The following is a 24612-nucleotide window of genomic DNA, read 5'->3' as shown; positions in this document are numbered from 1 at the left end:
CCCCCGTACCTGCGTGGGTTTCTTCCGGATGCTCCGGTTTCCTCTCACAAGTCCTGAAGGACGTGCTGTTAGGTAATTTGAACATTCTGAATCCTCTCTCTCTCTCTTCCGAACAGGCTCCGGAATGTGGCGACTAGGGGCTTTTCACAGTAACTTCATTGCTGTATTAATGTAAGTCTATTGTGACAATAAAGATTATTATTAATGAGTTGGTGTCTCATTAGACCTCACGAGGCATTCCGACGTCGCAAGTCTCGGGAGATTTAATGGCCTCATCGTGTCACCGAGTCGGGTGAGATTAGGAAGCTTTATCGCGCCGAACATTTCATGTCAATAGCCTTTGATCAGAACTGGGAAAATTTTGAGATCGAGCATGTTTAAGAAAATATAGAGGCGAGGGTGCAGAAAGAAAAAGAGGAAAGTCTGTTATTGCGTGGAAGGTGGCAAAGATGAAAAAGCAAAAGATATGATGGTGCAAGGCAAGTGGAGATGGTAATGGACAATAAAAAAAACTGAGTCTAGAAGAGGTGTAAATGGAGGAAAACAAAATTCCTATCAACAGCTGCTGTCTGAAAGCAAAAAGCATGAAGAGAATGTGGACAGAGCTTACGATCGGAAATTGCTCAACTTAATGTTGGGTCCAATGGCTGTGCAGTGAAGTGTGCAATCAAGAGATGAGTTTCTGTTCCTCCAGCAGGCATGGAGCTTCATTATGCAGAGGGATCAGGGTCACACTGTGGACTGCTCGAAGGTGTGGTATCTTGCTGTGCGCAATTTGTCTACAGTGACTACACCTCAGCTGTGCAATGCTTTCGAACATCCGGAGGCTGTTAAAGGCGCTATATAATAGAACATAGAACATTACAGCGCTGTACAGGCCCTTCGGCCCTCGATGTTGCGCCGACCTATGAAACCAATCTAAAGCCCATCTACACTATTCCCTTATCATCCATATGTCTATCCAATGACCATTTAAATGCCCTTAATGTTGGCGAATCCACTTCTGTTGCAGGCAGGTCATTCCACGCCCTTAATACTCTCTGAGTAAAGAAACTACCTCTGACATCTGTCCTATATCTATATCTCCTCAATTTAAAGCTATGTCCTCTCGTGCTAGCCATCACCATCCAAGGAAAAAGGCTCTCACTGTCCACCCTATCTAATCCTCTGATCATCTTGTATGCCTCTATTAGGTCACCTCTTAACCTTCTTCTCTCCAACGAAAACAGCCTCAAGTCCCTCAGCCTTTCCTCATAAAATCTTCCCTCCATACCAGGCAACATCCTGGTAAATCTCCTCTGCACCCTTTCCAAAGCTTCCACATCCTTCCTATAATGCGGCGACTAGAACTGCACGCAATACTCCAAATGCGGCCGCACCAGAGTTTTGTACAGCTGCATCATCACCTCACGCCTCCGAAACTCAATCCCTCTACCAATAAAAGCTAACACACCGTCCGCCTTCTTAACAACCCCATCAACCGGGGTGGCAACTTTCAGGGATCTATGTACATGGACACCGAGATTTCTCTGCTCATCCACACTACCAAGAATCTTACCATTTGCCCAGTACTCTGTATTCCTGTTACTCCTTCCAAAATGAATCACCTCACACTTTTCTGCATGAAACTCCATTTGCCACTTCTCAGCCCAGCTCTGCAGCTTATCTATGTCCCTCTGTAACCTGCAACATCCTTCCGCACTGTCCACAATTCCACCGTCATCTGCAGATTTACTCACCCATCCTTCTACGCCCACTTCCAGGTCATTTATAAAAATAACAAACAGCAGTGGCCCCAAAACAGATCCTTGTGGTACACCACAAGTAACTGAACTCGAGGTTGAACATTTCCCATCAACCACCACCCTTTGTCTTCTTCCAGCAAGCCAATGTCTGATCCAGACTGCTAAATCGCCCTCAATCCCATGCCACCATATTTTCTGCAATAGCCTACTGTGGGGAACCTTATCAAACGCTTTACTGAAATCCATATACACCACATCAATTGCTTTACCTTCGTCCACCTGTTTGGTCTCCTTCTCAAAGAACTCAATAAGGTTTGTGAGGCACGACCTACCCTTCACAAAACCGTGTTGACTATGCTTAATCAAATTATTCCTTTCTAGATGATTATAAATCCTATCTCTTATAATCCTTTCCAAGACATTGCCCACAACAGAAGTAAAGCTCACTGGTCTGTAGTTACCGGGGTTGTCTCTACTCCCCTTCTTGAACAAGGGGACAACATTTGCTATCCTCCAGTCTTCTGGCACTATTCCTGTAGACAATGATGACATAAAGATTAAAGCCAAAGGATCTGCAATCTCCTCCCTAGCTTCCCAGAGAATCCTAGGATAAATCCCATCCGGCCCAGGGGATTTATCTATTTTCACACTTTCCAGAATTGCTAACACCTCAAGCCCTTCTGGTCTAGTAGCCTGAATCTCAGTATTCTCCTCGACAACATTGTCTTTTTCCTGTGTGAATACTGACGAAAAATATTCATTTAACGCCTCTCCTATCTCCTCGGACTCGACGCACAACTTCCCACTATTGTCCTTGACTGGCCCTACTCTTACCCTAGCCATTCTTTTATTCCTAACATACCTATAGAAAGCTTTAGGGCTATCCTTGATTCTACCTGCCAAAGACTTCTCATGTCCCCTCCTGTCTCTTCTTAACTCTCTCTTTCGGTCCTTCCTGGCGAACTTGTAACTCTCCAGCACCCTAACTGAACCTTCACGTCTCATCTTTACATAAGCCTCCTTCTTCCTCTTGACAAGTGATTCAACTACTTTAGTAAACCACGGTTCCCTTGCTCGACCACTTCCTCCCTGCCTGACAGTCACATACTTATCAAGGACACGCAGTAGCTGTTCCTTGAACATGCTCCACATTTCCATTGTGTCCATCCTCTGCAGTTTTCCTCTCCATCCGATGCATCCTAAGTCTTGCCTCATCGCATCTTAATTGCCTTTCCCCCTGATATAACTCTTGCCCTGCGGTATATACCTATCCCTTTTCATCGCTGAAGTAAACGTAACCGAATTGTGGTCACAATCACCAAAGTGCTCACCTACCTCCAAATCTAACACCTGGCCTGGTTCATTACCCAGTACCAAATCCAATGTGGGCCTCGCCTCTTGTTGGCCTATCTACATACTGTGTTAGGAAACCCTTCTGCACACATTGGACAAGAACTGACCCATCTGGAGTGGACTATAGCGTTTTCAGTCATTATTTGGAAAGTTAAAGTCCCCCATAACAACTACCTTGTTACTTTTGCTCCTATCCAGAATCATCTTTGCAATCCTTTCCTCTACATCTCTGGAACTTTTCGGAGGCCTATAGAAAATGCCAAACAGGGTGACCTCTCCTTTCCTGTTTTTAACCTCAGCCCATACTACCTCAGTAGACGAGTCCTCATCAAACGTCCTTTCTGCCACCGTAATACTGTCCTAGACTAACAATGCCACACCTCCCCCTCTTTTACCACCTTCCCTGAGCTTACTGAAATATCTAAACCCCGGAACCTGCAACAACCATTCCTGTCCCTCCTCTATCCATGTCTCTGAAATGGCCACAACATCGAAGTCCCAGGTACCAACCCATGCTGCAAGTTCACCCACCTTATTCTGGATGCTCCTGGCGTTGAAGTAGACACACTTCAAACCACCTTCCTGCCTGCAGTACACTCCTGCGACTTTGAAACCTTACTCATGACCTCCCTACTCTCAACCTCCTGTACACTGGAGCTACAATTCAGGTTCCCATCCCCCTGCTGAATTAGTTTAAACCCTCCCGAAGAGCATTAGCAAATTTCCCCCCCCACCAGGATATTGGTACCCCTCTGGTTCAGGTGTAGACCATCTTGTTTGTAGAGGTCCCACCTACCCCAGAATGAGCCCCAATTATCCAGGTATCTGAATCCCTTCCTCCTTCACCATTCCAGTAGCCACGTGTTCAACTGTTCTCTCTCCCTATTCCTCGTCTCGCTAGCACGTGGCACAGGTAACAACCCAGAGATAATAACTCTGTTTGTTCTAGCTCTCAGATTCCACCCTGAATACCTGCCTTACATCCCCATCCCTTTTCCTACCTATGTCGTTGGTGCCTATGTGGACCACGACTTGTGGCTGCTCCCCCTCCCCCTTAACGATCCCCAAAACACGATTCGAGACATCGCGGACCCTGGCACCTGGGAGGCAACATACCAACCGCGAGTCTCTCTCTATCCCACAGAATCTCTCATCTGTCCCCCTAACTATGGAGTCCCCAATGACTAGTGCTCTACTCCTTCCCCCCCCCCCACCCTCCCTTGTGAGCAACAGGGACAGACTCTGTGCCAAAGACCTGTACCCCATGGCTTACCCCTGGTAAGCCCCCCCCCTCCCCCCCAGTATCCAAAGCGGTATACTTATTACTAAGGGGAACGACCACAGTGGACCCCTGTACTGACTGCTTTCTCCAAGCCCCCTCACCGTCACCCATCTATCTTTATTCTTCGGAGTAACTACATCCCTGAAGCTTCTATCTATGACCACCTCTGCCTTCCGAATGATCCGAAGTTCATCCAGCTCCAGTTCCCTAACGCGGTTTCTGAGGAGCTGGAGATGGGTGCACTTCCCACAGGTGAAATCAGCAGGGACACTGACGGCATCCCTCCCCTCAAACATTCTGCAGGAGGAACATTGCACTGCCTTCCCTGTCATTCCCTCTAGATAACTTGCGAATAAAACAAGAAAAAAAAGAGCTTAAATGTAAGCCCCTTCTTCCCCAGCAGTTATAGACCCTCCTGTGCATCCTCTTTAATATTTAACGGCTCCTCTACAGAATGTGAATTTTCAGTCTCTCAATTCTTTCCTGTCACTCATTCTCTGCACCCATTCCCTGCACATTCGCAACTGTTATGAGCAGCAGAGAGTACAATATTCTAAATCTGCTCTCACACGTACATTGTGAAGTGTCGACATGCTTAATATCTGATTGTTGGACTTTCCAGTCCGCCGGTCTATTTTTGTCTGTGTATTGTTTACTCTCTTCTGAAGTGGACTGAGAGAAAAGCACTTATTATTTGTTTGCATTTCCCTGGTGTGCTTTCCACGTATCGCCTGTCTAGCAGGCTGGATAACCAGTTGAAATAATCTTTTTTTATCTTTACTACCCTCTCTATCTTAATTTTGTCACTTTTCCATCGTGTCTGTGTCCAACAATCATTAATGTAGATGATAAAGACCAGGGTCCAAAGGTTGACTTTCCGGAACTGTCTTCAGCCACTCCCCACTCCAGCCTGACAGACTCCCTGACTCTTGTCCAACTGGGGCTCAACTCAACCCCTCCCCCAGTCTTCAACCCCCCCCCCCCCATTCACTCTCCCCTCCCCATCCCCATGACCAACTGAAGCTCAACTCAGTGCCCCCCCCCCCCCCCCCCCCCCCCCCCAATGACACAGAAAGATTTTTAAAAACAATCTTTTTTTTAATGTCCTGATGACTTTTTTCTCCAGGGTCGCACACTGCAATGTTCTGGAGATTTATCTTTGATTCCTGGAGACTGCAGGCCTGTGCCAGATGGTGGACAAACCCTGGTTCTCTCCATCACCTGTACTATGTATTAATATTTCACAATTTTGCAAATCTATCCTTGTTTTAATTCATTCTGGGGATGTGGGTGTTGCTGACAAAGCCAGCATTTGTCCTTGTTGCTCTAGAGAAAGTACAGGTGAGCTACCTAGAATCAAAATGATTACAGGATAGAAGGAGACCATTCAACCCATCGCGTTTGTGCTGGATCTCGAGAAGACCCACTCCACTTGTCTTTCCCCATAACCTGACAAATTTTTCTCCAGATAATTATCCAATCTCCTTTTGAAAGCCTTGATTGAAGTTGCCTCCCCCATATTCCTAAGCAGCATCTTCCGGATCCTAACCCCTTAAAGTGTTTCCTTATGTCATCATTGCTTCTTTTGCAATCAACTTGAATTGGTATTTTCTGGGTTCTCAGTCCTCCCACAGACGGAAGCTATTTCTCCCTAACCAAGTACTCTCTGTCTCTGTTTATAAATCCCACAATCGTGTGTGACTTATTCGCCACTTACTCAACCTGCGCTACCAGTCAATGATTTTTGTACATTTACCTCCGGGTTGCTCTGCTCCTACACCCATTTAAATGTATCATTTCACATTCTCTGCATTAACTCTGCCATGTCTCTGCCCATCCCACCAGCAATGTCCTCTTAACGTTTATCACTATTCTCCTCATAGTTCACAATACTTCCCAGTTTTGTGTCATCTGCAAATTTTAAGAGTGTCTAAGCCAAAAAGATCTAGAACTGCAGCAACCCATGCAGTGTAGATGTTTGTACAGGGCTGTTAGAGAGGAAGCTGCAGGAAGGATCTTTATCCAGCCTCGATGAAGGTCAATGATATAGGTTCAATTTAGCATGATGTGCAACTTGGAGGTGATAAGGGTTTCCATGCACCTGTTTTATTCTGTATCTAACCCCGTGCTCTACCTGTCCTGGGAGTTTTTGATGAGGACAGTGTAGAGGGAACTTTACTCTGTATCTAACCCCATGCTCTACCTGTCCTGGGAATGTTTGATGGGGACAGTGTAGAGGGAGCTTTACTTTGTATCGAACCCCGTGCTGTACCTGTCCTGGGGTTTTCAATGAGGACAGTGTAGAGCGGTTTTTACTCTGTCCCTAACCCTGTGCTCTACCTGCCCTGGGAGTTTTTGATGAGAACAGTATACAAAAAACAAAGAAACGTACAGCACAGGACAGACCCTCCAAGCCTGTACCAGCCATGCTGCCCATCTAACCTAAAACCTTTTATACTTCCGGGTTCCGTATCCCTCTATTCACAGCCTATTTATGTATTTGTCAAGATGCCCCTTAAGCGTCACTATCGTACCTGCTTTCACCACCTCCTCCGGCAGTGAGTTCCAGGCATCCACTACCCTCTGTGTAAAAAAAAAAAAAAAAAAAAAAAAAAAATTCCCTTGCAAATCTCAAAGAACAAAGAAATTTACAGTACAGGAACAGGCCCTTCGGCCCTCCCAGCCTGCGCCGATCCAGATCCTTTATCTAAACCTGTCTTCTATTTTCCAAGGATCTACTTCCCTCTGTTCCCCGCCGTTCATATATCTGTCTAGATGCATCTTAAATGATGCTTTCGTGCCCGTCTCTACCACCTCCGCTGGCAAAGCATTCCAGGCACCCACCACCTTCTACGTAAAAAACTTTCCACGCACATCTCCCTTAAACTTTCCCCCTCTCACCTAAATTCTGCCCCTCGCACCTTAAACCTGTGCCCCCTATTAATTGTCTCTTCAACCCTCGGAAATAGCTTCTGACTATCCACTCTGCATATGCCCCTCATAATCTTATAGACCTCTATCAGGTCGCCCTTCAACCTCCATCGTTCGAGTCAGAACAAACCATGTTTCTCCAGCCTCGCCTCATAGTTAATGCCCTCCATACCAGGCAACATCCTGGTAAACCTCTTCTATACCCTCTCCAAAGTCTCCACATTCTTCTGGTAGTGTGGTGACCAGAATTGCACTATATTCCAAGTATGGCCCAACGAAGGTTGTATACAACTGCATCATGGCTTGCCACTTCTCCGCCAAGTCTCCAGCCAATCTATATCCTGTTGTATCTCTGACAGTCCTCATCACTATCTGCAATTCTGCCAACCTTTTTTGTCGTTCGCAAACTTACTAACAGACCAGTTACATTTTCCTCCAAATCATTTATATATACTACAAACCGCAAAGGTCCCAGCACTGATTCCTGAGGACCACTCGTCACAGCTCTCCATTCAGAAAAGTACCTTTCCACTGCTACCTTCTGACTTTTGTGACCGAGCCAGTTCTGTATCCATCTTGTCAGCTCACCTCTGATCCTGTGAGACTTCACCTTCTGTGTCAGTTTGCCATGAGGGATCTTGTAAAAGGCCTTACTGAAGTCCATATAGACAACATCCACTGCCCTACCTTCATCAATCATCTTCGTCACTTTCTTGAAAAACTCGATCAAGTTAGTGAAACACGACCTCCCTTCACAAAACCACGCTGTCTCTCGCTAATAACGTCTATTTGCTTCCAAATGGTAGTACATCCTGTCTCTAAGAATCCTCTCCAATAATTTCCCTACCACTGACGCAAGGCTCACTGGCCTGTAATTTCCTGGGTTATCCTTGCTACCCTTCTTAAACAAAGGAACAACATTACTATTCTCCAGTCCTCTGGAACCTCACTGGTAGCCAGTGAGGTGCAAAGATTTCTGTCAAGGCCTCAGCAATTTCCTCCCTTGCCTCCTTCAGTATTCTGGGGTAGATCCCATCAGGCCCTGGGGACTTATCTACCTTAATGTTTTTAAAAACACCCAAAACTTATTTTTGGATCTCAATGTGACCCAGACTATCGACACACCCTTCCCCAGAGTTATCATCCACCAAGTCCTTCTCTTTGATGAATACTGATGCAAAGTAATCAATCAGTACGTACCTCGCCCATTTCCTCTGGTTCCACGCATTGATTCCCTCCCCTGTCCTTAATTGGGCCAACTCTTTCCCTAACTACCCTCTTACTCATTGTATTCGTGTAAAAAGCCTTGGAATTTTCCTTAATCCTGTTTGCCAATGACCTTTCATGACCCTTTTAGGGAGGGAGCTTTAATCTGTATCGAACCCCATACTGTACCTGCCCTGGGAGTGTTTGATGGGGACAGTGTAGAGGGAGCTTTACCCTGTATCTAACCCCGTGCTGTACCTGTGCTGGAATGTTTGATGGGGACAGTGTAGAGGGAGCTTTACTCTGTATCTGACACCATGCTGTACCTGTCCTGGGAGTGTTTGATGGGGACAGTGTAGAGGGAGCTTTACTCTGTATCTAACCCCGTGCTGTACCTGTCCTGGGAGTGTTGGGCAACAACTGAAGCACTCTCGGTGAAACAGTAGCTGCTGCCTGATATTCCACTGCATGTAATGGGTTGGATCTTGCTCGAAAGATATGGACACTGTTTCTATAGGATCTTTAACAGCATGGTAATGGTGCTTGGCATTACTAATGCACAAATCAGGTTCAGAGATTACGAAACACGTTTTGATTTTAAAATCTCCAGAAATTACTGTTTGGCACAAACAGCATCTCAGTCTCGGTCACTGCCATTAAATCTTGGTAGTTAAGGAGATAAACTATTAAATTTGGGTTAGCACTGCTGCCTCACAGCACCAGGGACCCAGGTTCACTGCCAGCCTTGGGTTACTGTGTGGAGTTTGCACGTTCTCCCCGTGTCTGTGTAGGTTTTCTCCGGGTGCTCTGGTTTCCTCTCACAGTCCAAAGACGTGCAGGATAGGTTGATTGGCTCTGCTAAATTTTCCCTTAGTGTCTAGGGATGTGCAGGTTAAGTTAAGGGGTTATTGGGATAGGTTGGGAAGTGGGTTTGTGTGGAATGCTCTGTCACAGGGTTGGTGCAGACTCAATGGGCCGAATGGCCTGCTTCTGCACTGTCGTGATTCCATGAAAGATACCCCGATGACCTCACCACAGTGTTAACAGCTCACACTCCCAACAAGTTAAACAGTTTTTTTAACCTGAAGGGAATTAAAAGCCCAACTGCTGATATTTTCTGCAGGGTGTCCAGTCCTGCCACACACAAGAACATAAGAACTAGGAGCAGGAGTAGGCCATCTGGCCCCTCGAGCCTGCTCCACCATTCAATGAGATCATGGCTGATCTTTTGTGGACTCAGCTCCACTTTCTGGCCCGAACACCATAACCCTTAATCCCTTTATTCTTCAAAAAACTATCTATCTTTATCTTAAAAACATTTATTGAAGGAGCCTCTACTGCTTCACTGGCATGGAATTCCATAGATTCACAACCCTTTGGGTGAAGAAGTTCCTCCTAAACTCAGTCCTAAATCTACTTCCTCTTATTTTGAGGCTATGTCCCCTAGTTCTGCTTTCACCCGCCAGTGGAAACAACCTGCCCGCATCTATCCTATCTATTCCCTTCATAATCTTATATGTTTCTATAAGATCCCCCCTCATCCTTCTAAATTCCAACGAGTACAGTCCCAGTCTCCTCGTAATCCAACCCCTTCAGCTCTGGGATTAACCTAGTGAATTTCCTCTGCACACCCTCCAGTGCCAGTACGTACTTTCTCAAGTAAGGAGACCAAAACCGAACACAATACTCCAGGTGTGGCCTCACTAACACCTTACACAATTGCAGCAGAACCTCCCTAGTCTTAAACTCCATCCCTCTAGCAATGAAGGACAAAATTCAATTTGCCTTCTTAATCACCTGTTGCACCTGTAAACCAACTTTTTGCGACTCATGCACTAGCACACCCAGGTCTCTCTGCACAGCAGCAGCATTTAAATAATAACCCCTTTTGCTGTTATTCCTACCAAAATGGATAACCTCACATTTGTCAACATTGTATTCCATCTGCCAAACCCTAGCCCATTCACTTTGCCTATCCAAATCCCTCTGCAGACTTTCAGTATCCTCTGCACTTGTTGCTTTACCACTTATCTTAGTGTCGTCTGCAAACTTGGATACATTGCCCTTGGTCCCCAACTCCAAATCATCTATGTAAATTGTGAACAGTTGTGGGCCCAACACTGATCCATGAGGGACACCACTAGCTACTGATTGCCAACCAGAGAAACACCCATTAATCCCCACTCTTTGCTTTCTATTAATTAACCAATCCTCTATCCAAGCTACTACTTTCCCCTTAATGCCATGCATCTTTATCTTATGCAACAACCTTTTGTGTGGCACCTTGTCAAAGGCTTTCTGGAAATCCAGATATACCACATCCATTGGCTCCCCGTTATCTACCGCACTGTTAATGTCCTCAAACAATTCCACTAAATTAGTTAGGCACGACCTGCCCTTTATGAACCCATGCTGCGTCTGCCCAATGGGACAATTTCCATCCAGATGCCTCGCTATTTCTTCCTTGATGATAGATTCCAGCATCTTCCTTACTACCGAAGTTAAGCTCACTGGCCTATAATTACCCGCTTTCTACCTACCTTCTTTTTTAAACAGTGGTGTTTAAAACAGTTTGCTAATTTCCAAATCCGCCTGGGCCACCCCAGAGTCTAGTGAATTTTGGTAAATTATCACTAGTGCATTTGCAATTTCCCTAGCCATCTCTTTTAGCACTCTGGGATGCATTCCATCAGGTCCAGGAGACTTGTCTACCTTTAGCCCCATTAGCTTGCCCATCACTACCTCCTTGGTGATAACAATCCTCTCAAGGTCCTCACCTGTTTTCCTGTGCCTCATTTCCATCAGTCACTGGCATGTTATTTGTGTCTTCCACTGTGAAGACCGACCCAAAAAAACCTGTTCAGTTCCTCAGCCATTTCCTCATCTCCCATTATTAAATCTCCCTTCGCATCCTCTAAAGGACCAATATTTACCTTAGCCACTCTTTTTTGTTTTATGTATTTGTAGAAACTTTTACTATCTGTTTTTATATTCTGAGCAAGTTTACTCTCATAATCTATCTTACTCTTCTTTATAGCTTTTTTAGTAGCTTTCTGTTGCCCCCTAAAGATTTCCCAGTCCTCTAGTCTCCCACTGATCTTTGCTACTTTGTATGTTTTTTCCTTCAATTTGATACTCTCCCTTATTTCCTTAGATATCCACGGTCGATTTTCCCTCTTTTTACCGTCCTTCCTTTTTGTTGGTATAAACCTTTGCTGAGCACTGTGAAAAATCACTTGGAAGGTTCTCCACTGTTCCTCAACTGTTTCACTATAAAGTCTTTGCTCCCAGTCTACCTTAGCTAGTTCTTCTCTCATCCCATTGTAATCTCCTTTGTTTAAGCAGAAAACACAAGTGCTTGATTTTACCTTCTCACCCTCCATCTGTATTTTAAATTCCACCATATTGTGATCGCTCCTTCCGAGAGGATCCCTAACTATGAGATCCTGAATCAATCCTGTCTCATTACACAGGACCAGATCTAGGACCGCTTGTTCCCTCGTAGGTTCCATTACATACTGTTCTAGGAAATTATCGCGGATACATTGTATAAACTCCTCGTCAAGGCTGCCTTGACCGACCTGGTTAAACCAATCAACATGTAGATTAAAATCCCCCATGATAACTGCTGTACCATTTCTACATGCATCTGTTATTTCTTTGTTTATTGCCTGCCCCACCATAATGTTACTATTTGGTGGCCTATAGATTACTCCTATCAGTGACTTTTTCGCCTTACTATTCCTGATTTCCACCCAAATGGATTCAACCTTATCCTCCATAGCACCGATGTCATCCCTTACTGTTGCCCGGATGTCATCCTTAAATAACAGAGCTACACCACCTCCCTTACCATCCACTCTGTCCTTCCAAAAAGTTTGATACCCTTGGATATTTAACTCCCGGTCGTGACCATCCTTTAACCATGTTTCAGTAATGGCCACTAAATCATAGTCATTCACGATGATTTGCGCCATCAACTCAATGACCTTATTCCGAATACTACGAGCATTCAGGTAAAGTACACTTATGTTGGCTTTTTTACCTCTGTTCTGAATCTTAACACCTCGATCAGTAACCTCTCCTAAGTTATATTTCCTCTTAACCTTTCTCCTAATTTTCCTTGTCGTTGAACCCATATCTTCCTGTAACAACCTGCCGCGTCGCTTACCATTAATGTTTTCACTTCCCGTTTTATTTCTTTTAGTATTCCTGGTCCTATTCACTGAGCTCCCCTCAGTCACTGTACCTTGTACTGTCGCCCTTTTTGATTTTTGACTATGGCTTCTCTGCCTTGTACTTTCCCCCTTACTGCCTTTTATTTCTGTCCCTGTTTTACTACTTTCCAACTTCCTGCAACGGTTCCCATCCCCCTGCCACATTAGTTTAAACTCTCCCCAACAGCTCTAGCAAACACCCCCCCATGGACATCGGTTCCAGTCCTGCCCAGGTGCAGACCGTCCGGTTTGTACTGGTCCCACCTTCCCCAGAACCGGTTCCAATTTCCCAGGAATTTGAATCCCTCCCTCTTGCACCATCTCTCGAGCCACGCATTCATCCTCTCTATCCTGACATTCCTACTCTGACTAGCTCGTGGCACTGGTAGCAATCCTGAGATTACTACCTTTGAGGTCCTACTTTTTAGTTTAACTCCTAGCTCCCTAAATTCAGCTTGTAGGACCTCGTCCCGTTTTTTACCTATATCGTTGGTGCCTATGTGCACCACGACAGCTGGCTGTTCACCACCCCCCCCCCACCCCCCCACCCCCCCAGAATGTCCTGCAGCCGCTCCGAGACATCCTTGACCCTTGCACCAGGGAGGCAACATACCATCCTAGAGTCTCGATTGCGTCTACAGAACCACCTGCCTATTCCCCTTACAATTGAGTCCCCTATCACTATAGCCCTGCCATTCTTCTTCCTGCCCAGCTGCGCAGCAGAGCCAGCCACGGTGCCATGAACCTGGCTGCTGCTACCTTCCCCTGGTGAGCCATTTCCCTCAACAGTATCCAAAGCGGTATATATGTTTTGCAGGGAGATGACCGCAGAGGACACCTTCCTACTCTTGCTCTGTCTTTTGGTCACCCATTTTCTATCTCCCTCAGTACCTTCCACCTGCGGTGTGACCAACTCGCCAAACGTGCTATCCACGACGTCCACACCTGCTCATTGCTACCATGCAGGAATCAATCAGCACTATAGACACTCAGCTTTCCGCCCTCCTCACTCCATGTTTGTACCTCCCTTCATTGAAATGAAATATAACTTGCAAACCAGAGGAGTGAGCAAATTGTGAGTGTTATCATGGAGGCATAGCTGGTGTTCTGTTGGAGTTTGTGCTTTTAGCAGAGAGAGAGTATTTGATGATGTTGGAGCACGGAGAGTGTGAGAGGCGGCGGGAATGTTTCACAAAGCGGCTCCATGCCAACTGCTGTCTCCTTGCATTGTGCCACCAGAATCCTGGCTCCTACAGGTCCTGTGGCTCCATTGTTAACAAATCAAGGATCTGCCTCACAGTTCAAGTAATGATATTCTGTCATCAGAATCACTCTGTAGGCGTTTTCTCTGCAGCAGCGCGCTCTCTCTTTCTCTCTCTCTTTCTCCCTCACTCCCCCCCCCCCCCCCCCCCCTCATTTCCCTCCCTCTGAGTCACTCAGGGAATATAAACTCCCCCAAGGAGTGGGGGTGGGGCGATCATTAGCAGCACAGCTGTATAAATAGAGCTGGCCAGTGTGGTATTAGCTGGAGAGGGAACCAGTGGTGAACTACTGGCCCTATGTACATATTCTTGTAAATAAAGTTACTTTCTGTCTGACTCTATTAAACTCATAACTGGATTCTTCATGGCCCTCACAAAACATTCTGAATAAAGAAGAGGTTGAGATGCTCAGCATCCCCCATCCTCTCACTCAGGAAGGGGTCCTGTTTCCATCGGAACTGGTTCGCATTGAATGAACCAACACAGTGATTACTGCACAAAGAACAAACTTGACAGAAACAGTCCTCGCAATCCAGCCAGTCATTGCTGCTGTTTATAGATTTATAGAATCTACAGCCCATCGGCCCAAACTGGTCCATGCCAACCAAAAAGCCCTCCTAAGCTAACCCCATTTGCCTGCATTTGGCCCATATCCCTCTAAACCGTTATGCTGTATTCCCATCGTTTCCCATCTAAATCCTGTGTAGTAATTCTCTCTTCCCTGCTCTCACAGATATGGTTGTCTAGTTTCCCCTTAAATGCATCTATACCATACACTTCACCCACTCCCCGTGGAAACAAGTTCTGCTTTTTTACCGCTTTTTAATGGGCTTTTCACCATGGTGAAGAAACACACATATTTATCAGCAGGGGGCAGTGGACCCATGGTTCAGTGCATCTAGCTCAACATGGATGGACCCTGAGGCTTTTCTGCTCTACGTGTGCATCAATGTGCATGTATGTGCACGTGTATGTGTGTGCATCTGTGCGTGCATGCATCGGTATGTGCGTATTCATCTCTATGCACCTCTGCATGCGTGTCTGCATGCGTGTGCCCCTGTGTGTGCGTGTATCTGTGTGTGCGCCTGTGTTCTTGTACGTGTGTGCGTGTGCATCAGTGTGCGCGTCTGGTGTGTGCGCCTATGTGCATGTTTCTGTGTGTGCTTCCATGTGCGAGTTTCTGCGCGTGTGTGTGCGCCTGTGTGCAGGAACGCGTCTGTGTGTGTCAATGTGCGCCCATGTGCATGTGCGCCTGTGTGTGCGCCTCACCATCATCCCCTTTTCCTGCCGAGGGTCGAAGGAGCCACTGCAAATTTCAAACTGTTCCCCTGCTGACTCACTGCCCTCCCTCTCCCCCAAATCTCTGCAGGGGCTTTCTTTCCAACATGTCATGACATGTTGACTTGTCTTTGACTGCACAATCTCACCACACTGCAGGCTGACTCACTTTCAGTTCCTTCGATTATGCAAAACCATATATCACTTATTGGATTTCAGTCAGATCACTGTGTCCAGTTCTGGCACTGTAATATCCTGCACGGGACCTACGGGATGGGAGTGCTTTTCATAGAATCATAGAATTTACAGTGCAGAAGTAGGCCATTCGGCCCATCATGACTGCCTCGGCCATTACAAAGAGCACCCTACTCAAGCCCACGTATCTACCCTATCCCCGTAACCCAGTAACCCCCATTTAACCTTTTGGACACGAAAGGCAATTTATCATGGCCAATCCACCTAAACAGCACATCTTTAGACTGTGAGAGGAAACCGGAGCACCCGGAGGAAACCCACACACACACGGGGAGGATGTGCAGACTCTGCACAGACAGTGACCCAGCCGAGAATCGAATCTGGGACCCTGGAGCTGTGAAGCAACTGTGCTAACCACTATGCTATCGTTCTGCGCAATCCCTGTGCTCCTTGCGGAGTACGAGCTCTCCCGCTGGGAGTGGGGTATCTCAATTAACTGATGTATAAAAGGTCGGCCAGTAAGGCACCAATCAGAATCGGAACCCATTAAGGGTCCACCGGATAGTGTGTATATCGTATGTGTAAATAAAACTTTGTTTCTTATTTTACTCAGTGTGAAATCCCTGTGTCCTTATTAAAGGTACCACCACACTTTAGGTAGGACATCCATGCCTTAGAGAGAGTGCAGAGTACATTTAGAACATAAAACATACAGTGCAGGAAGAGGCCACTCGGCCAATCGAGTCCGCACCAACCCACTTAATTTATTAGAATTAAACCAGAGATGAGGAACTTCAGTGATACAGTGAGGCTTGGGATGCTCCTATTGCAGTACAGCTGGTTAAAGTGGAGATTTAATCAAGGTTCCGATTTGGGAGGCGTTTTAATCAAGTTGATACGAGAAACAGGGCAGCACGGTAGCATTGTGGATAGCACAATTGCTTCACAGCTCCAAGGTCCCAGGTTCGATTCCCGGCTTGGGTCACCATCTGTGCGGAGTCTGCGCATTTTCCCCGTGTCTGCGTGGGTTTCCTCCGGGTGCTCCGGTTTCCTCCCACAGTCCAAAGATGTGCAGCTTAGGTGGATTGGCCATGATAAATTGCCGTTGGTGTCCAAATTGCCCTTAGTGTTGGGTGGGGTTATGGGGATAGGGTGGAGGTGTTGACCTTGGGTAGAGTGCTCTTTCCAAGAGCCGGTGTAGACTCGATGGGCCGAATGGCCTCCTTCTGCACTGCAAATTCTATGATAAATTCTATGAAACCAAATCCACCTGGCAAGAGTGTCAGTAACTAGATTTAAGGCAAAGAGGTGGAAGTTCTAGAGGGAAAAATATTTTTTTTTACGCAGTGAGTTGATGTGATCTGGAATGTGCTGCCTGAAAAATGCGCAAAGAGATTCAACAGTTCGTTTCAAAAGGGAAACTGGATAAATACTTAAAGAGGAATAATTTACTGAATTATGGGTAAAAGGTAGGGCGAATTCAATACCTTTTTCCAAAGATCTGGCACAGGTGCTGTGGGCTGAATGGCCTCTCTCTCTCTGCAGTATGACTCTACAGTCACGAGACTTCTGGAGATAGAACGTCAATTTCTCTATGTGTGAGTGCAGCCAGCATGAAAGATGTGTTACCTAACTGAGGCAAAGTTTCTCTCAGGAGATATATGTGGACAATATTGTGATAATATATAAAAAATACAGGAGGACAACTGGATAAGGGGGTTTCAGTAAATCAGTCACTGGCTACTGCTGACTCAGAATGGTACAGAGTGCCCCTGTGTCAGTCAGAGAGGTAAAATCAGTCAGGTTTTCTACTCCTGGTTACGATCATACCCAACTGGAGAATTCTCTGTAACATAAGAACACATGGGCCATTCAGGCCAAAAAGCCAATTCTACGTTCAGTTTGCTTTGTATCCTTGTCTCCCAGTACCTCAGCAAACAGCTAGAGATGCTACGGCAGATGAACGAGCAGCATGCCAAGGTGTATGAGCAGCTGGATGTGACAGCACGCGACCTGGAGCTCCACAACCAGAGACTGGTACTGGACAGCAAGGCATCACAGCAGAAGATTGACCGGTGAGTATACCAGGGCAGCGTGAGCCCACATCCTCCTCGGGCACTGGGCTACACCTGGCAGAGCCTGACCAATCATCAGTCTGGTGCTGGGTTTGAACGAGCCATCAGGTCCCATCAGTACATGACTTCTTGGGAAGAACAGGGTTTCAATCCTAGCCTCGAGGAGAGGCAATATAAGCTACATGGTACAATTTCAAAGGGGATACAGGAGGCGAGAGACCTCGAGTGTATGGTCTTTAATGGAGTCAGGATAAGTCATGAAGAGTATTAGACAAAGTAAAAGTGGGCTTTCATAGATTATCATAGAATTTACAGTGCAGAAGGAGGCCATTTGGCCCATCGAGTCTGCACCAGCTCTTGGAAAGAGCACCCCACCCAAGGTCAACACCTCCACTCTATCCCCATAACCCAGTAACCCCACCCAACCCTAAGGGCAATTTTGGACACTATGGGCAATTTATCATGGCCAATCCACCTAACCTGCACATCTTTGGACTGTGGGAGGAAACCGGAACACCCGGAGGAAACCCACGCACACACGGGGAGGATGTGCGGACTCCGCACAGACAGTGACCCAAGCCGGATTCGAACCTGGGACCCTGGAGCTGTGAAGCAATTGTGCTATCCACAATGCTACCGTGCTGCCCCTAATTGGAGTACAAAAGCAAGCGGGTTATGTTGAGCCTTTGTGAGTCACTGGTTAGGCTTGAGCCAGGGTATGGTGTTCAGATCTGGGAAAGACGTCAGTGACTTGGCGAGTGCAGAGGAGATTTACAAGAATGGTATGAGAGGGGAAAGACTTCTGTGGAGAGGCGGAAGAAACTGGGATTGTTCTCCTTCGAGCAGAGAAGGTTATAGGGAGATTCAATGGAGGTGTAAGGTTTTAATAGTGGAGGGAGAAATCGTTTCCAGGGGCAGCAGGGTCAGTAACCAGAGGACACAGATATGAAGCAATTGGTGAAAGAAAGAGAGGGACTGTGACACAGTGAGTTATGGTGATCTGGAATGCACGACCCGAGAGGGTGAAAGATGCAAATTCAATGGGCACTTTCAAAAGGGACTGGATAAATACTGCAGGGGAAATAATTGCAGGGCTTTGGAGAAGTGAACAGGATAGCGACACTCGTTAGATAGATCTTTAAAAGAGCCAGCAGGCATGATGGACTGAATGGCCCCTTGGAATGCTGCAAGACACGAGGATTCTAGGTATCATGGTCACCCCCTCAGTCTGACTGCAGAATTCAGAAATCTGTAAGTCTGTTGGCTGCTACATGAAATAAGATTCCAACCCAGTTTCTTGTGGGTATGAGTCTGTAAACTAGTCTCCTCAATCCACAGAAACAAGTTCGATGTCAGAAATGGAAGATTACAGAGGCGCAGTCCAGGGCACTGCTCTCAGGCTGGGGCTATGGCACATCAACAAGTCTGGATAACAGAACTTTACTCTGTATCTAACATTGTGCTGCACCTATCCTGGGGGTGTTTGATGGGGACAGTATAGAGGGAGCTTTACTCTGTATTTAACCCCATGCAGTACCTGTCCTGGTAGTGCTTGATGGGGACAGTGTAGAGGGAGCTTTATCTGCATCTAACCCCGTCCTGTGCCTGTCCTGGGAGTGTTTGAAGGGGATACTGTAAAGGGAGCTTTACTCTTTCTAACCCCGTGCTGTACCTGTCCTGGGAGTGTTTGGTGGGGACAGTGTAGAGGGAGATCAACTCTGTATCTAACACCGTGCTGTACCTGTTCTGGGAGTGTTTGGAGGGGACAGTGTAGAGGGAGATCAACTCTGTATCTAGCCCAGTGCTGTACCTGTCCTGGGAGTGTTTGATGCTGTACCTGTCCTGGGAGTGTTTGATGCTGTACCTGTCCTGGGAGTGTTTGATGCTGTACTTGTCCTGGGAGTGTTTGATGCTGTACCTGTCCTGGGAGTGTTTGATGCTGTACCTGTCCTGGGAGTGTTTGATGGGACAGTGTAGAATAAGTTTTACTCTGGATTTTTTTATAAATTCAGAGTAGCCAATTATGTTTCTTCCAATTCAGGGGCAATTTAGCGTGGCCATTCCACCTACCCTGCACATCTTTTTGGGTTGTGGGGGTGAGACCCATGGGGAGAATGTGCAAACTTCACATGGACAGTGACCCGGGGCTGGGATCGAACCCGGGTCCTCGGTGCTGTGAGGCAGCAGTGCTAACCACTGCGCCACTGTGCTGTTCTAAGTTTTACTCTGTATCTAACCCCGTCCTGTACCTGTACTGGAGTGTTTGGTTTGTCTGAATAACTGTAACATTTTCCCTGTGATTGGCTGCAGATTGATGGAAACAATTGAAGGTTTACAGAACCAAGTGGATGTGCTTCAAAGCCAGGTGCAGGAAATGAGAAACGGTGATCAGCTGCGAGTCCGCAGGGATAAGAGGGAACGCCGGAAAACTATCCACACATTCCCCTGCCTGAAGGAACTGTGTGCTAAGCCCAGGTAACATTCTGCAGACGGTGCAGAGGTAGAAACTGACCCTCGTAAACCAGAAGATAGGAATCTTGTGAGGGGCCTAGTTTGAGGGCTGACGGCAGCGTTGCCAATGGCTCCGAGTTGATATTCAGGGAGCCCGGTGATGCAGTCCACGGTGAAGATATGGAATCAGCTGAGGAGGCATTTTAGGGTGGAAGGGATGTCGGTGCTAACGCTGCTGTGCGAGAATCATGGGTTTGGGCGGGGGATGAATAGTGTATACAGGAGCTGGAGGGAAGTGGGGCTGGTCAAGGTGACGGATCTGTATTTGGAGGAAGGGTTCGCCGGTCTGGAGCTAAGGTAGAACTGCCGAGGGGGAGTGAGTTCAGGTATCTGCAGGTTAGGAACTTTGCACAAAAGGTCTGGATGGGGTTCTCGAGGCTGCCGGGATACGCCCTGCTGGAGCAACTGTTGCTCCAGGATGTGGAAGGGGAGGGAAGAATTGGGGATATACACAAGTGGCTGGAGGAGCAGGGAGGCGAGCGGGTGGTGAAGATCAAGGAGAAATGGGAAGCGGAGTTGGGAGGGGAGATCAACTGGGGAGTATGGAGTGATACATGTTTTGGGGTTGCGGAAAATTGGGAAGATTCTGGACGGGTGTGTTCGTGGTCTTAGCCGGGATAGTGGAGGAGGATGTGGACCTTTGGTGGCAATATTAGGGTTTCAGAGAAGCCGGAGCTCATGGAGAGGAGGAAGGCCGATGTCGTGGCCTTCGCCTCTCTGATTGCACGGCGGCGAATGTTACTGGAGTGGCGGTTGGCATCGCCACCGTGGGTAGTGGCTTGGTTGGGTGACCTGTATGACTTCCTGCGATTGGAGAAGATATAGTATGAGTTAAGGGGCTCTGCAGGGGGGTTTGAGAAAAGGTGGGGGATGTTTGTGACCGTGTTTGAGGAGCTGTTCGTCGAGGGGGGGGGATTTGAAAAAGGGGGAAAATCTGTACAGACTGTATAGTTGATTGTTGGGAAGTAAGCTTCCCATGGTGTTTATTTGCTGTAACCTGTTTTGATACATGTTTGTAATAAAATACATTTTTTAAAAACCAGAAGATGGTAGGGTGGGGAGCTGGGCTTTGTGGGGGGTAGATAGCAGGTTAGGGTTCATGCCTTGGGATTAGGAGGGGATTGAGGTTGGCCATGCCTCGTGCTGCTAATGGAACATAGAACATAGAACAATACAGCGCAGTACAGGCCCTTCGGCCCACGATGTTGCACCGAAACAAAAGCCATCTAACCTACACTATGCCATTATCATCCATATGTTTATCCAATAAACTTTTAAATGCCCTCAATGTTGGCGAGTTCACTACTGTAGCAGGTAGGGCATTCCACGGCCTCACTACTCTTTGCGTAAAGAACCTACCTGTGACCTCTGTCCTATATCTATTACCCCTCAGTTTAAAGTTATGTCCCCTCGTGCCAGCCATATCCATCCGCGGGAGAAGGCTCTCACTGTCCACCCTATCCAACCCCCTGATCATTTTGTATGCCTCTATTAAGTCTCCTCTTAACCTTCTTCTCTCCAACGAAAACAACCTCAAGTCCATCAGCCTTTCCTCATAAGATTTTCCCTCCATACCAGGCAACATCCTGGTAAATCTCCTCTGCACCCGCTCCAAAGCCTCCACGTCCTTCCTATAATGCGGTGACCAGAACTGTACGCAATACTCCAAATGCGGCCGTACCAGAGTTCTGTACAGCTGCAACATGACCTCCCGATTCCGGATACCCTCTCTCCAACTCCAAAGCTGAGGGCTGCAGGCGAGTGACTGATGGGTAACGGGTTCAAACCTGGGGCGGGATTCTCCGACCCCACGCCGGGTTGGAGAATCGCCGGGGGCTGGTGTGAATCCCGCCCCCGCAGAGTCCCGAAGTCTCCGCCACCAGAGATTCGGGGGGGGGGGGGGGGGGGGGAATTGCGCCGCGCCGGTCGGCGGGGGCGGGAATCGCGCCGGTCGGCGGGCCCACCCCCGCCGATTCTCCGGCCTGCGAATGGCCGAAGTCTCGCTGCTGGAATGCCTGTCCCGCCAGCGTGGATTAAACCATCTTTTGAACGGCGGGACAAGGCGGCGTGGGCAGGCTCTGGGGTCCGGGTTGGGGGAGGGGGGGGGGGGGTGCGGGGCGATCTGTCCCCGGGGTGTGCCCCCACGGTGGCCTGGCCCGCGATCGGGGCCCACCGATCCGCGGGCGGGCCTGTGCCGTGGGGGCACTCTTTTTCTTACGCCTTCGCCATGGTCTTCACTATGGCAGAAGCGGAAGAGACCTCTTCCCCTGCGCATGCGCGGGGATGACCTCAGCAGCCGCTGACGCTCCCGCGCATGCGCCGACCCGCGTCGCCTGGCGTAGATCTTTCGGCCCCGGCTGGTGTGGCGCCAAAGGCCTTTCCCGCCAGCTGGTGGAGCGCAAACCACTCCGGCGTGGGCCTAGCCCCTCAAGGTGAGGGCTTGGCCCCTAAAGGTGCAGAGACTTCCACACCTTTGGCGCCGGAGTGGTTCCCGCCATTCCATTAAGCCGGAACACCCCGCCCCGCCGGGTAGGGGAGAATCCCGCCCCAGATTCCAATTCTTTTTTCCCCAATTAAGGAATAATTTAGCGTGCCCAATTCACCTACCCTGCATATCTTTGGGCTGTGGGGGTGAGACCCACGCAGACACTGGGAAAATGTACTAACTCCAGACGGACAGTCACCCGGGGCTGGGATCGAACCTGGGTCCTCGGTGCTGTGAGGCAGCAGTGCTAACCACTGTGCCACCGTGCCGTCATCCTGATTCCAATTCTGGTCAAATAATCCAATGACATTCTCTGTCTAAGCTCATATCTGAGGGAGAAGAAGTTGGGTTTTGCACAATAGAGCATCTGATAGAACATAGAACAATACAGCGCAGTACAGGCCCTTCGGCCCACGATGTTGCACTGAAACAAAAGCCATCTAACCTACACTATGCCATTATCATCCATATGTTTATCCAATAAACTTTTAAATGCCCTCAATGTTGGCGAGTTCACTACTGTAGCAGGTAGGGCATTCCACGGCCTCACTACTATATTGAAGTTAGGGTCAGTGAGTACAGATGGAAGTTGAAATGGAGACAAGACCATGGATGAGCTTTGTGTTAATCTGGACAATGTCAGATATATAATGGAGGGACTGTCGCATTACTTCCCCCATTCCCTCAACGGGTCTGAAATATACAAGAGCAGGTCATCTGCTTAAAGCGAGACCCGGTGCTCCCCCCCACCCCCCACCCCCCGAACCAGCCCTTTCCAGTTCCTAGAGGCTCTTAACGCCATGGCCAATGGCTCTATGGCCAGAGCAAACAGTAACGGGAGAGGGGGCACCCTTGCCTCGTCCCTCGGTGTAGTTTACAATACCCCGACCTCAGCCGGTTCGTACGCACACTCACTACTGGTGCCTGATAGAGCAACTGCACCCAGTCAATAAAGCCCTCACCAAACCCAAACCTTCCCAGCGCCTCCCACAGGTAATTCCACTCCACCCGATCAAAAGCCTTCTCCTTATCCATCGCTACCACCACCTCCATCTCTCCTCTCCTTCTGAGGGCATCATAATAACATTTAGAAGCCTTCGGACATTGGCCTGCCCTTAACAAATCCCGTCTGGTCTTCCCCTATCATCCCCGGGACACAGTCCTCTATCCTTGTGGCCAGTATCTTAGCCAGCAGTTTGGCATCCACATTCAGTAGAGAAATCGGACTGTATGACCCGCATTGCTCTGGATCCTTCTCCCGTTTCACGACATTGTTGGGGGGAGGACTCCCTTCTCTCTTGCTTCGTTAAATGTCCTCACCAGCAGTGGGCTCAATATCTCTTAAAAACTTCCAGAATTCCACCGGGTAGTCGTCAGGCCCCGGGGCCTTGCCCGACTGCATGCCCTCCAGCCCCTTGATTATTTCCTCAATCTCAATTGGGGCTCCCAGCCCCTACACCAGGTCCTCCTCCACCCTCGGGAACCTCAACTGATCCAGAAACTGCCTCATCCCCTCCACCCCAGCCGGGGGTTCCGACTCACATAATTTAGTATAAAAGTCCTTAAACACCTCGTTCACCCCCGCTGGGTCCAGGACAGTATTACCGTCTCTACTCTTTACTTTACCTATCTCCCTGGCCGCCCCTCTTTTCCTGAGCTGGTGCGCAAACATTCTACTTGCCTTTTCCCCGTACTCATAGATCACCCCCCTTGCCTTCCTCAACTGTTCCACTGCTTTCCCTGTGGACAACAGCCCAAACTCCACCTGCAACTCCGCTGCTCCCTCAGTAGCCCCGCATCCGGGGCCTCCAAGTATCTCCTGTCTACCTGGAGTATCTCCTCAACTAACCTGTCCCTCTCAGCCCATTCCACCTTTTCTCTGTGGGCCCATATCGAGATTAATTCCCCTCTGACCACTGCCTTCAGAGCTTCCCAGACCATCGCTGCAGAGACCTCCCCCGTATCATTTGTTTCCAGGTAGCTCTGGATGGACTTGTTAACCCGCCCACAGATCACTTTGTCCGCTAGCAACCCCACATCCCGTCTCCACAGCGGGCGTCACCCTCTCTCCA

The 24612-nt window shown here is 48.1% G+C and overlaps 1 protein-coding gene across 1 annotated transcript in view; it reads left to right on the top strand.

Annotated features, from left to right (window-relative positions):
- The window catches only part of cdr2l (cerebellar degeneration-related protein 2-like), an 82252-nt gene that overhangs the window by 20749 nt on the left and 36891 nt on the right, over positions 1-24612 (top strand). Inside the window, exons 3-4 of the mRNA XM_072482978.1 lie at positions 17396-17544; positions 19855-20019. Of these exons, the coding sequence (XP_072339079.1) occupies positions 17396-17544; positions 19855-20019 (314 nt within the window). The remainder of the gene's footprint in view (positions 1-17395; positions 17545-19854; positions 20020-24612) is intronic.

Source organism: Scyliorhinus torazame, chromosome 18 (assembly GCF_047496885.1).
Source record: "Scyliorhinus torazame isolate Kashiwa2021f chromosome 18, sScyTor2.1, whole genome shotgun sequence".
NCBI lineage: Eukaryota > Metazoa > Chordata > Chondrichthyes > Carcharhiniformes > Scyliorhinidae > Scyliorhinus > Scyliorhinus torazame.
The sequence above is the reverse complement of the archived record's forward strand: the minus strand, read 5'-3'. Positions and strand labels throughout refer to the sequence as shown.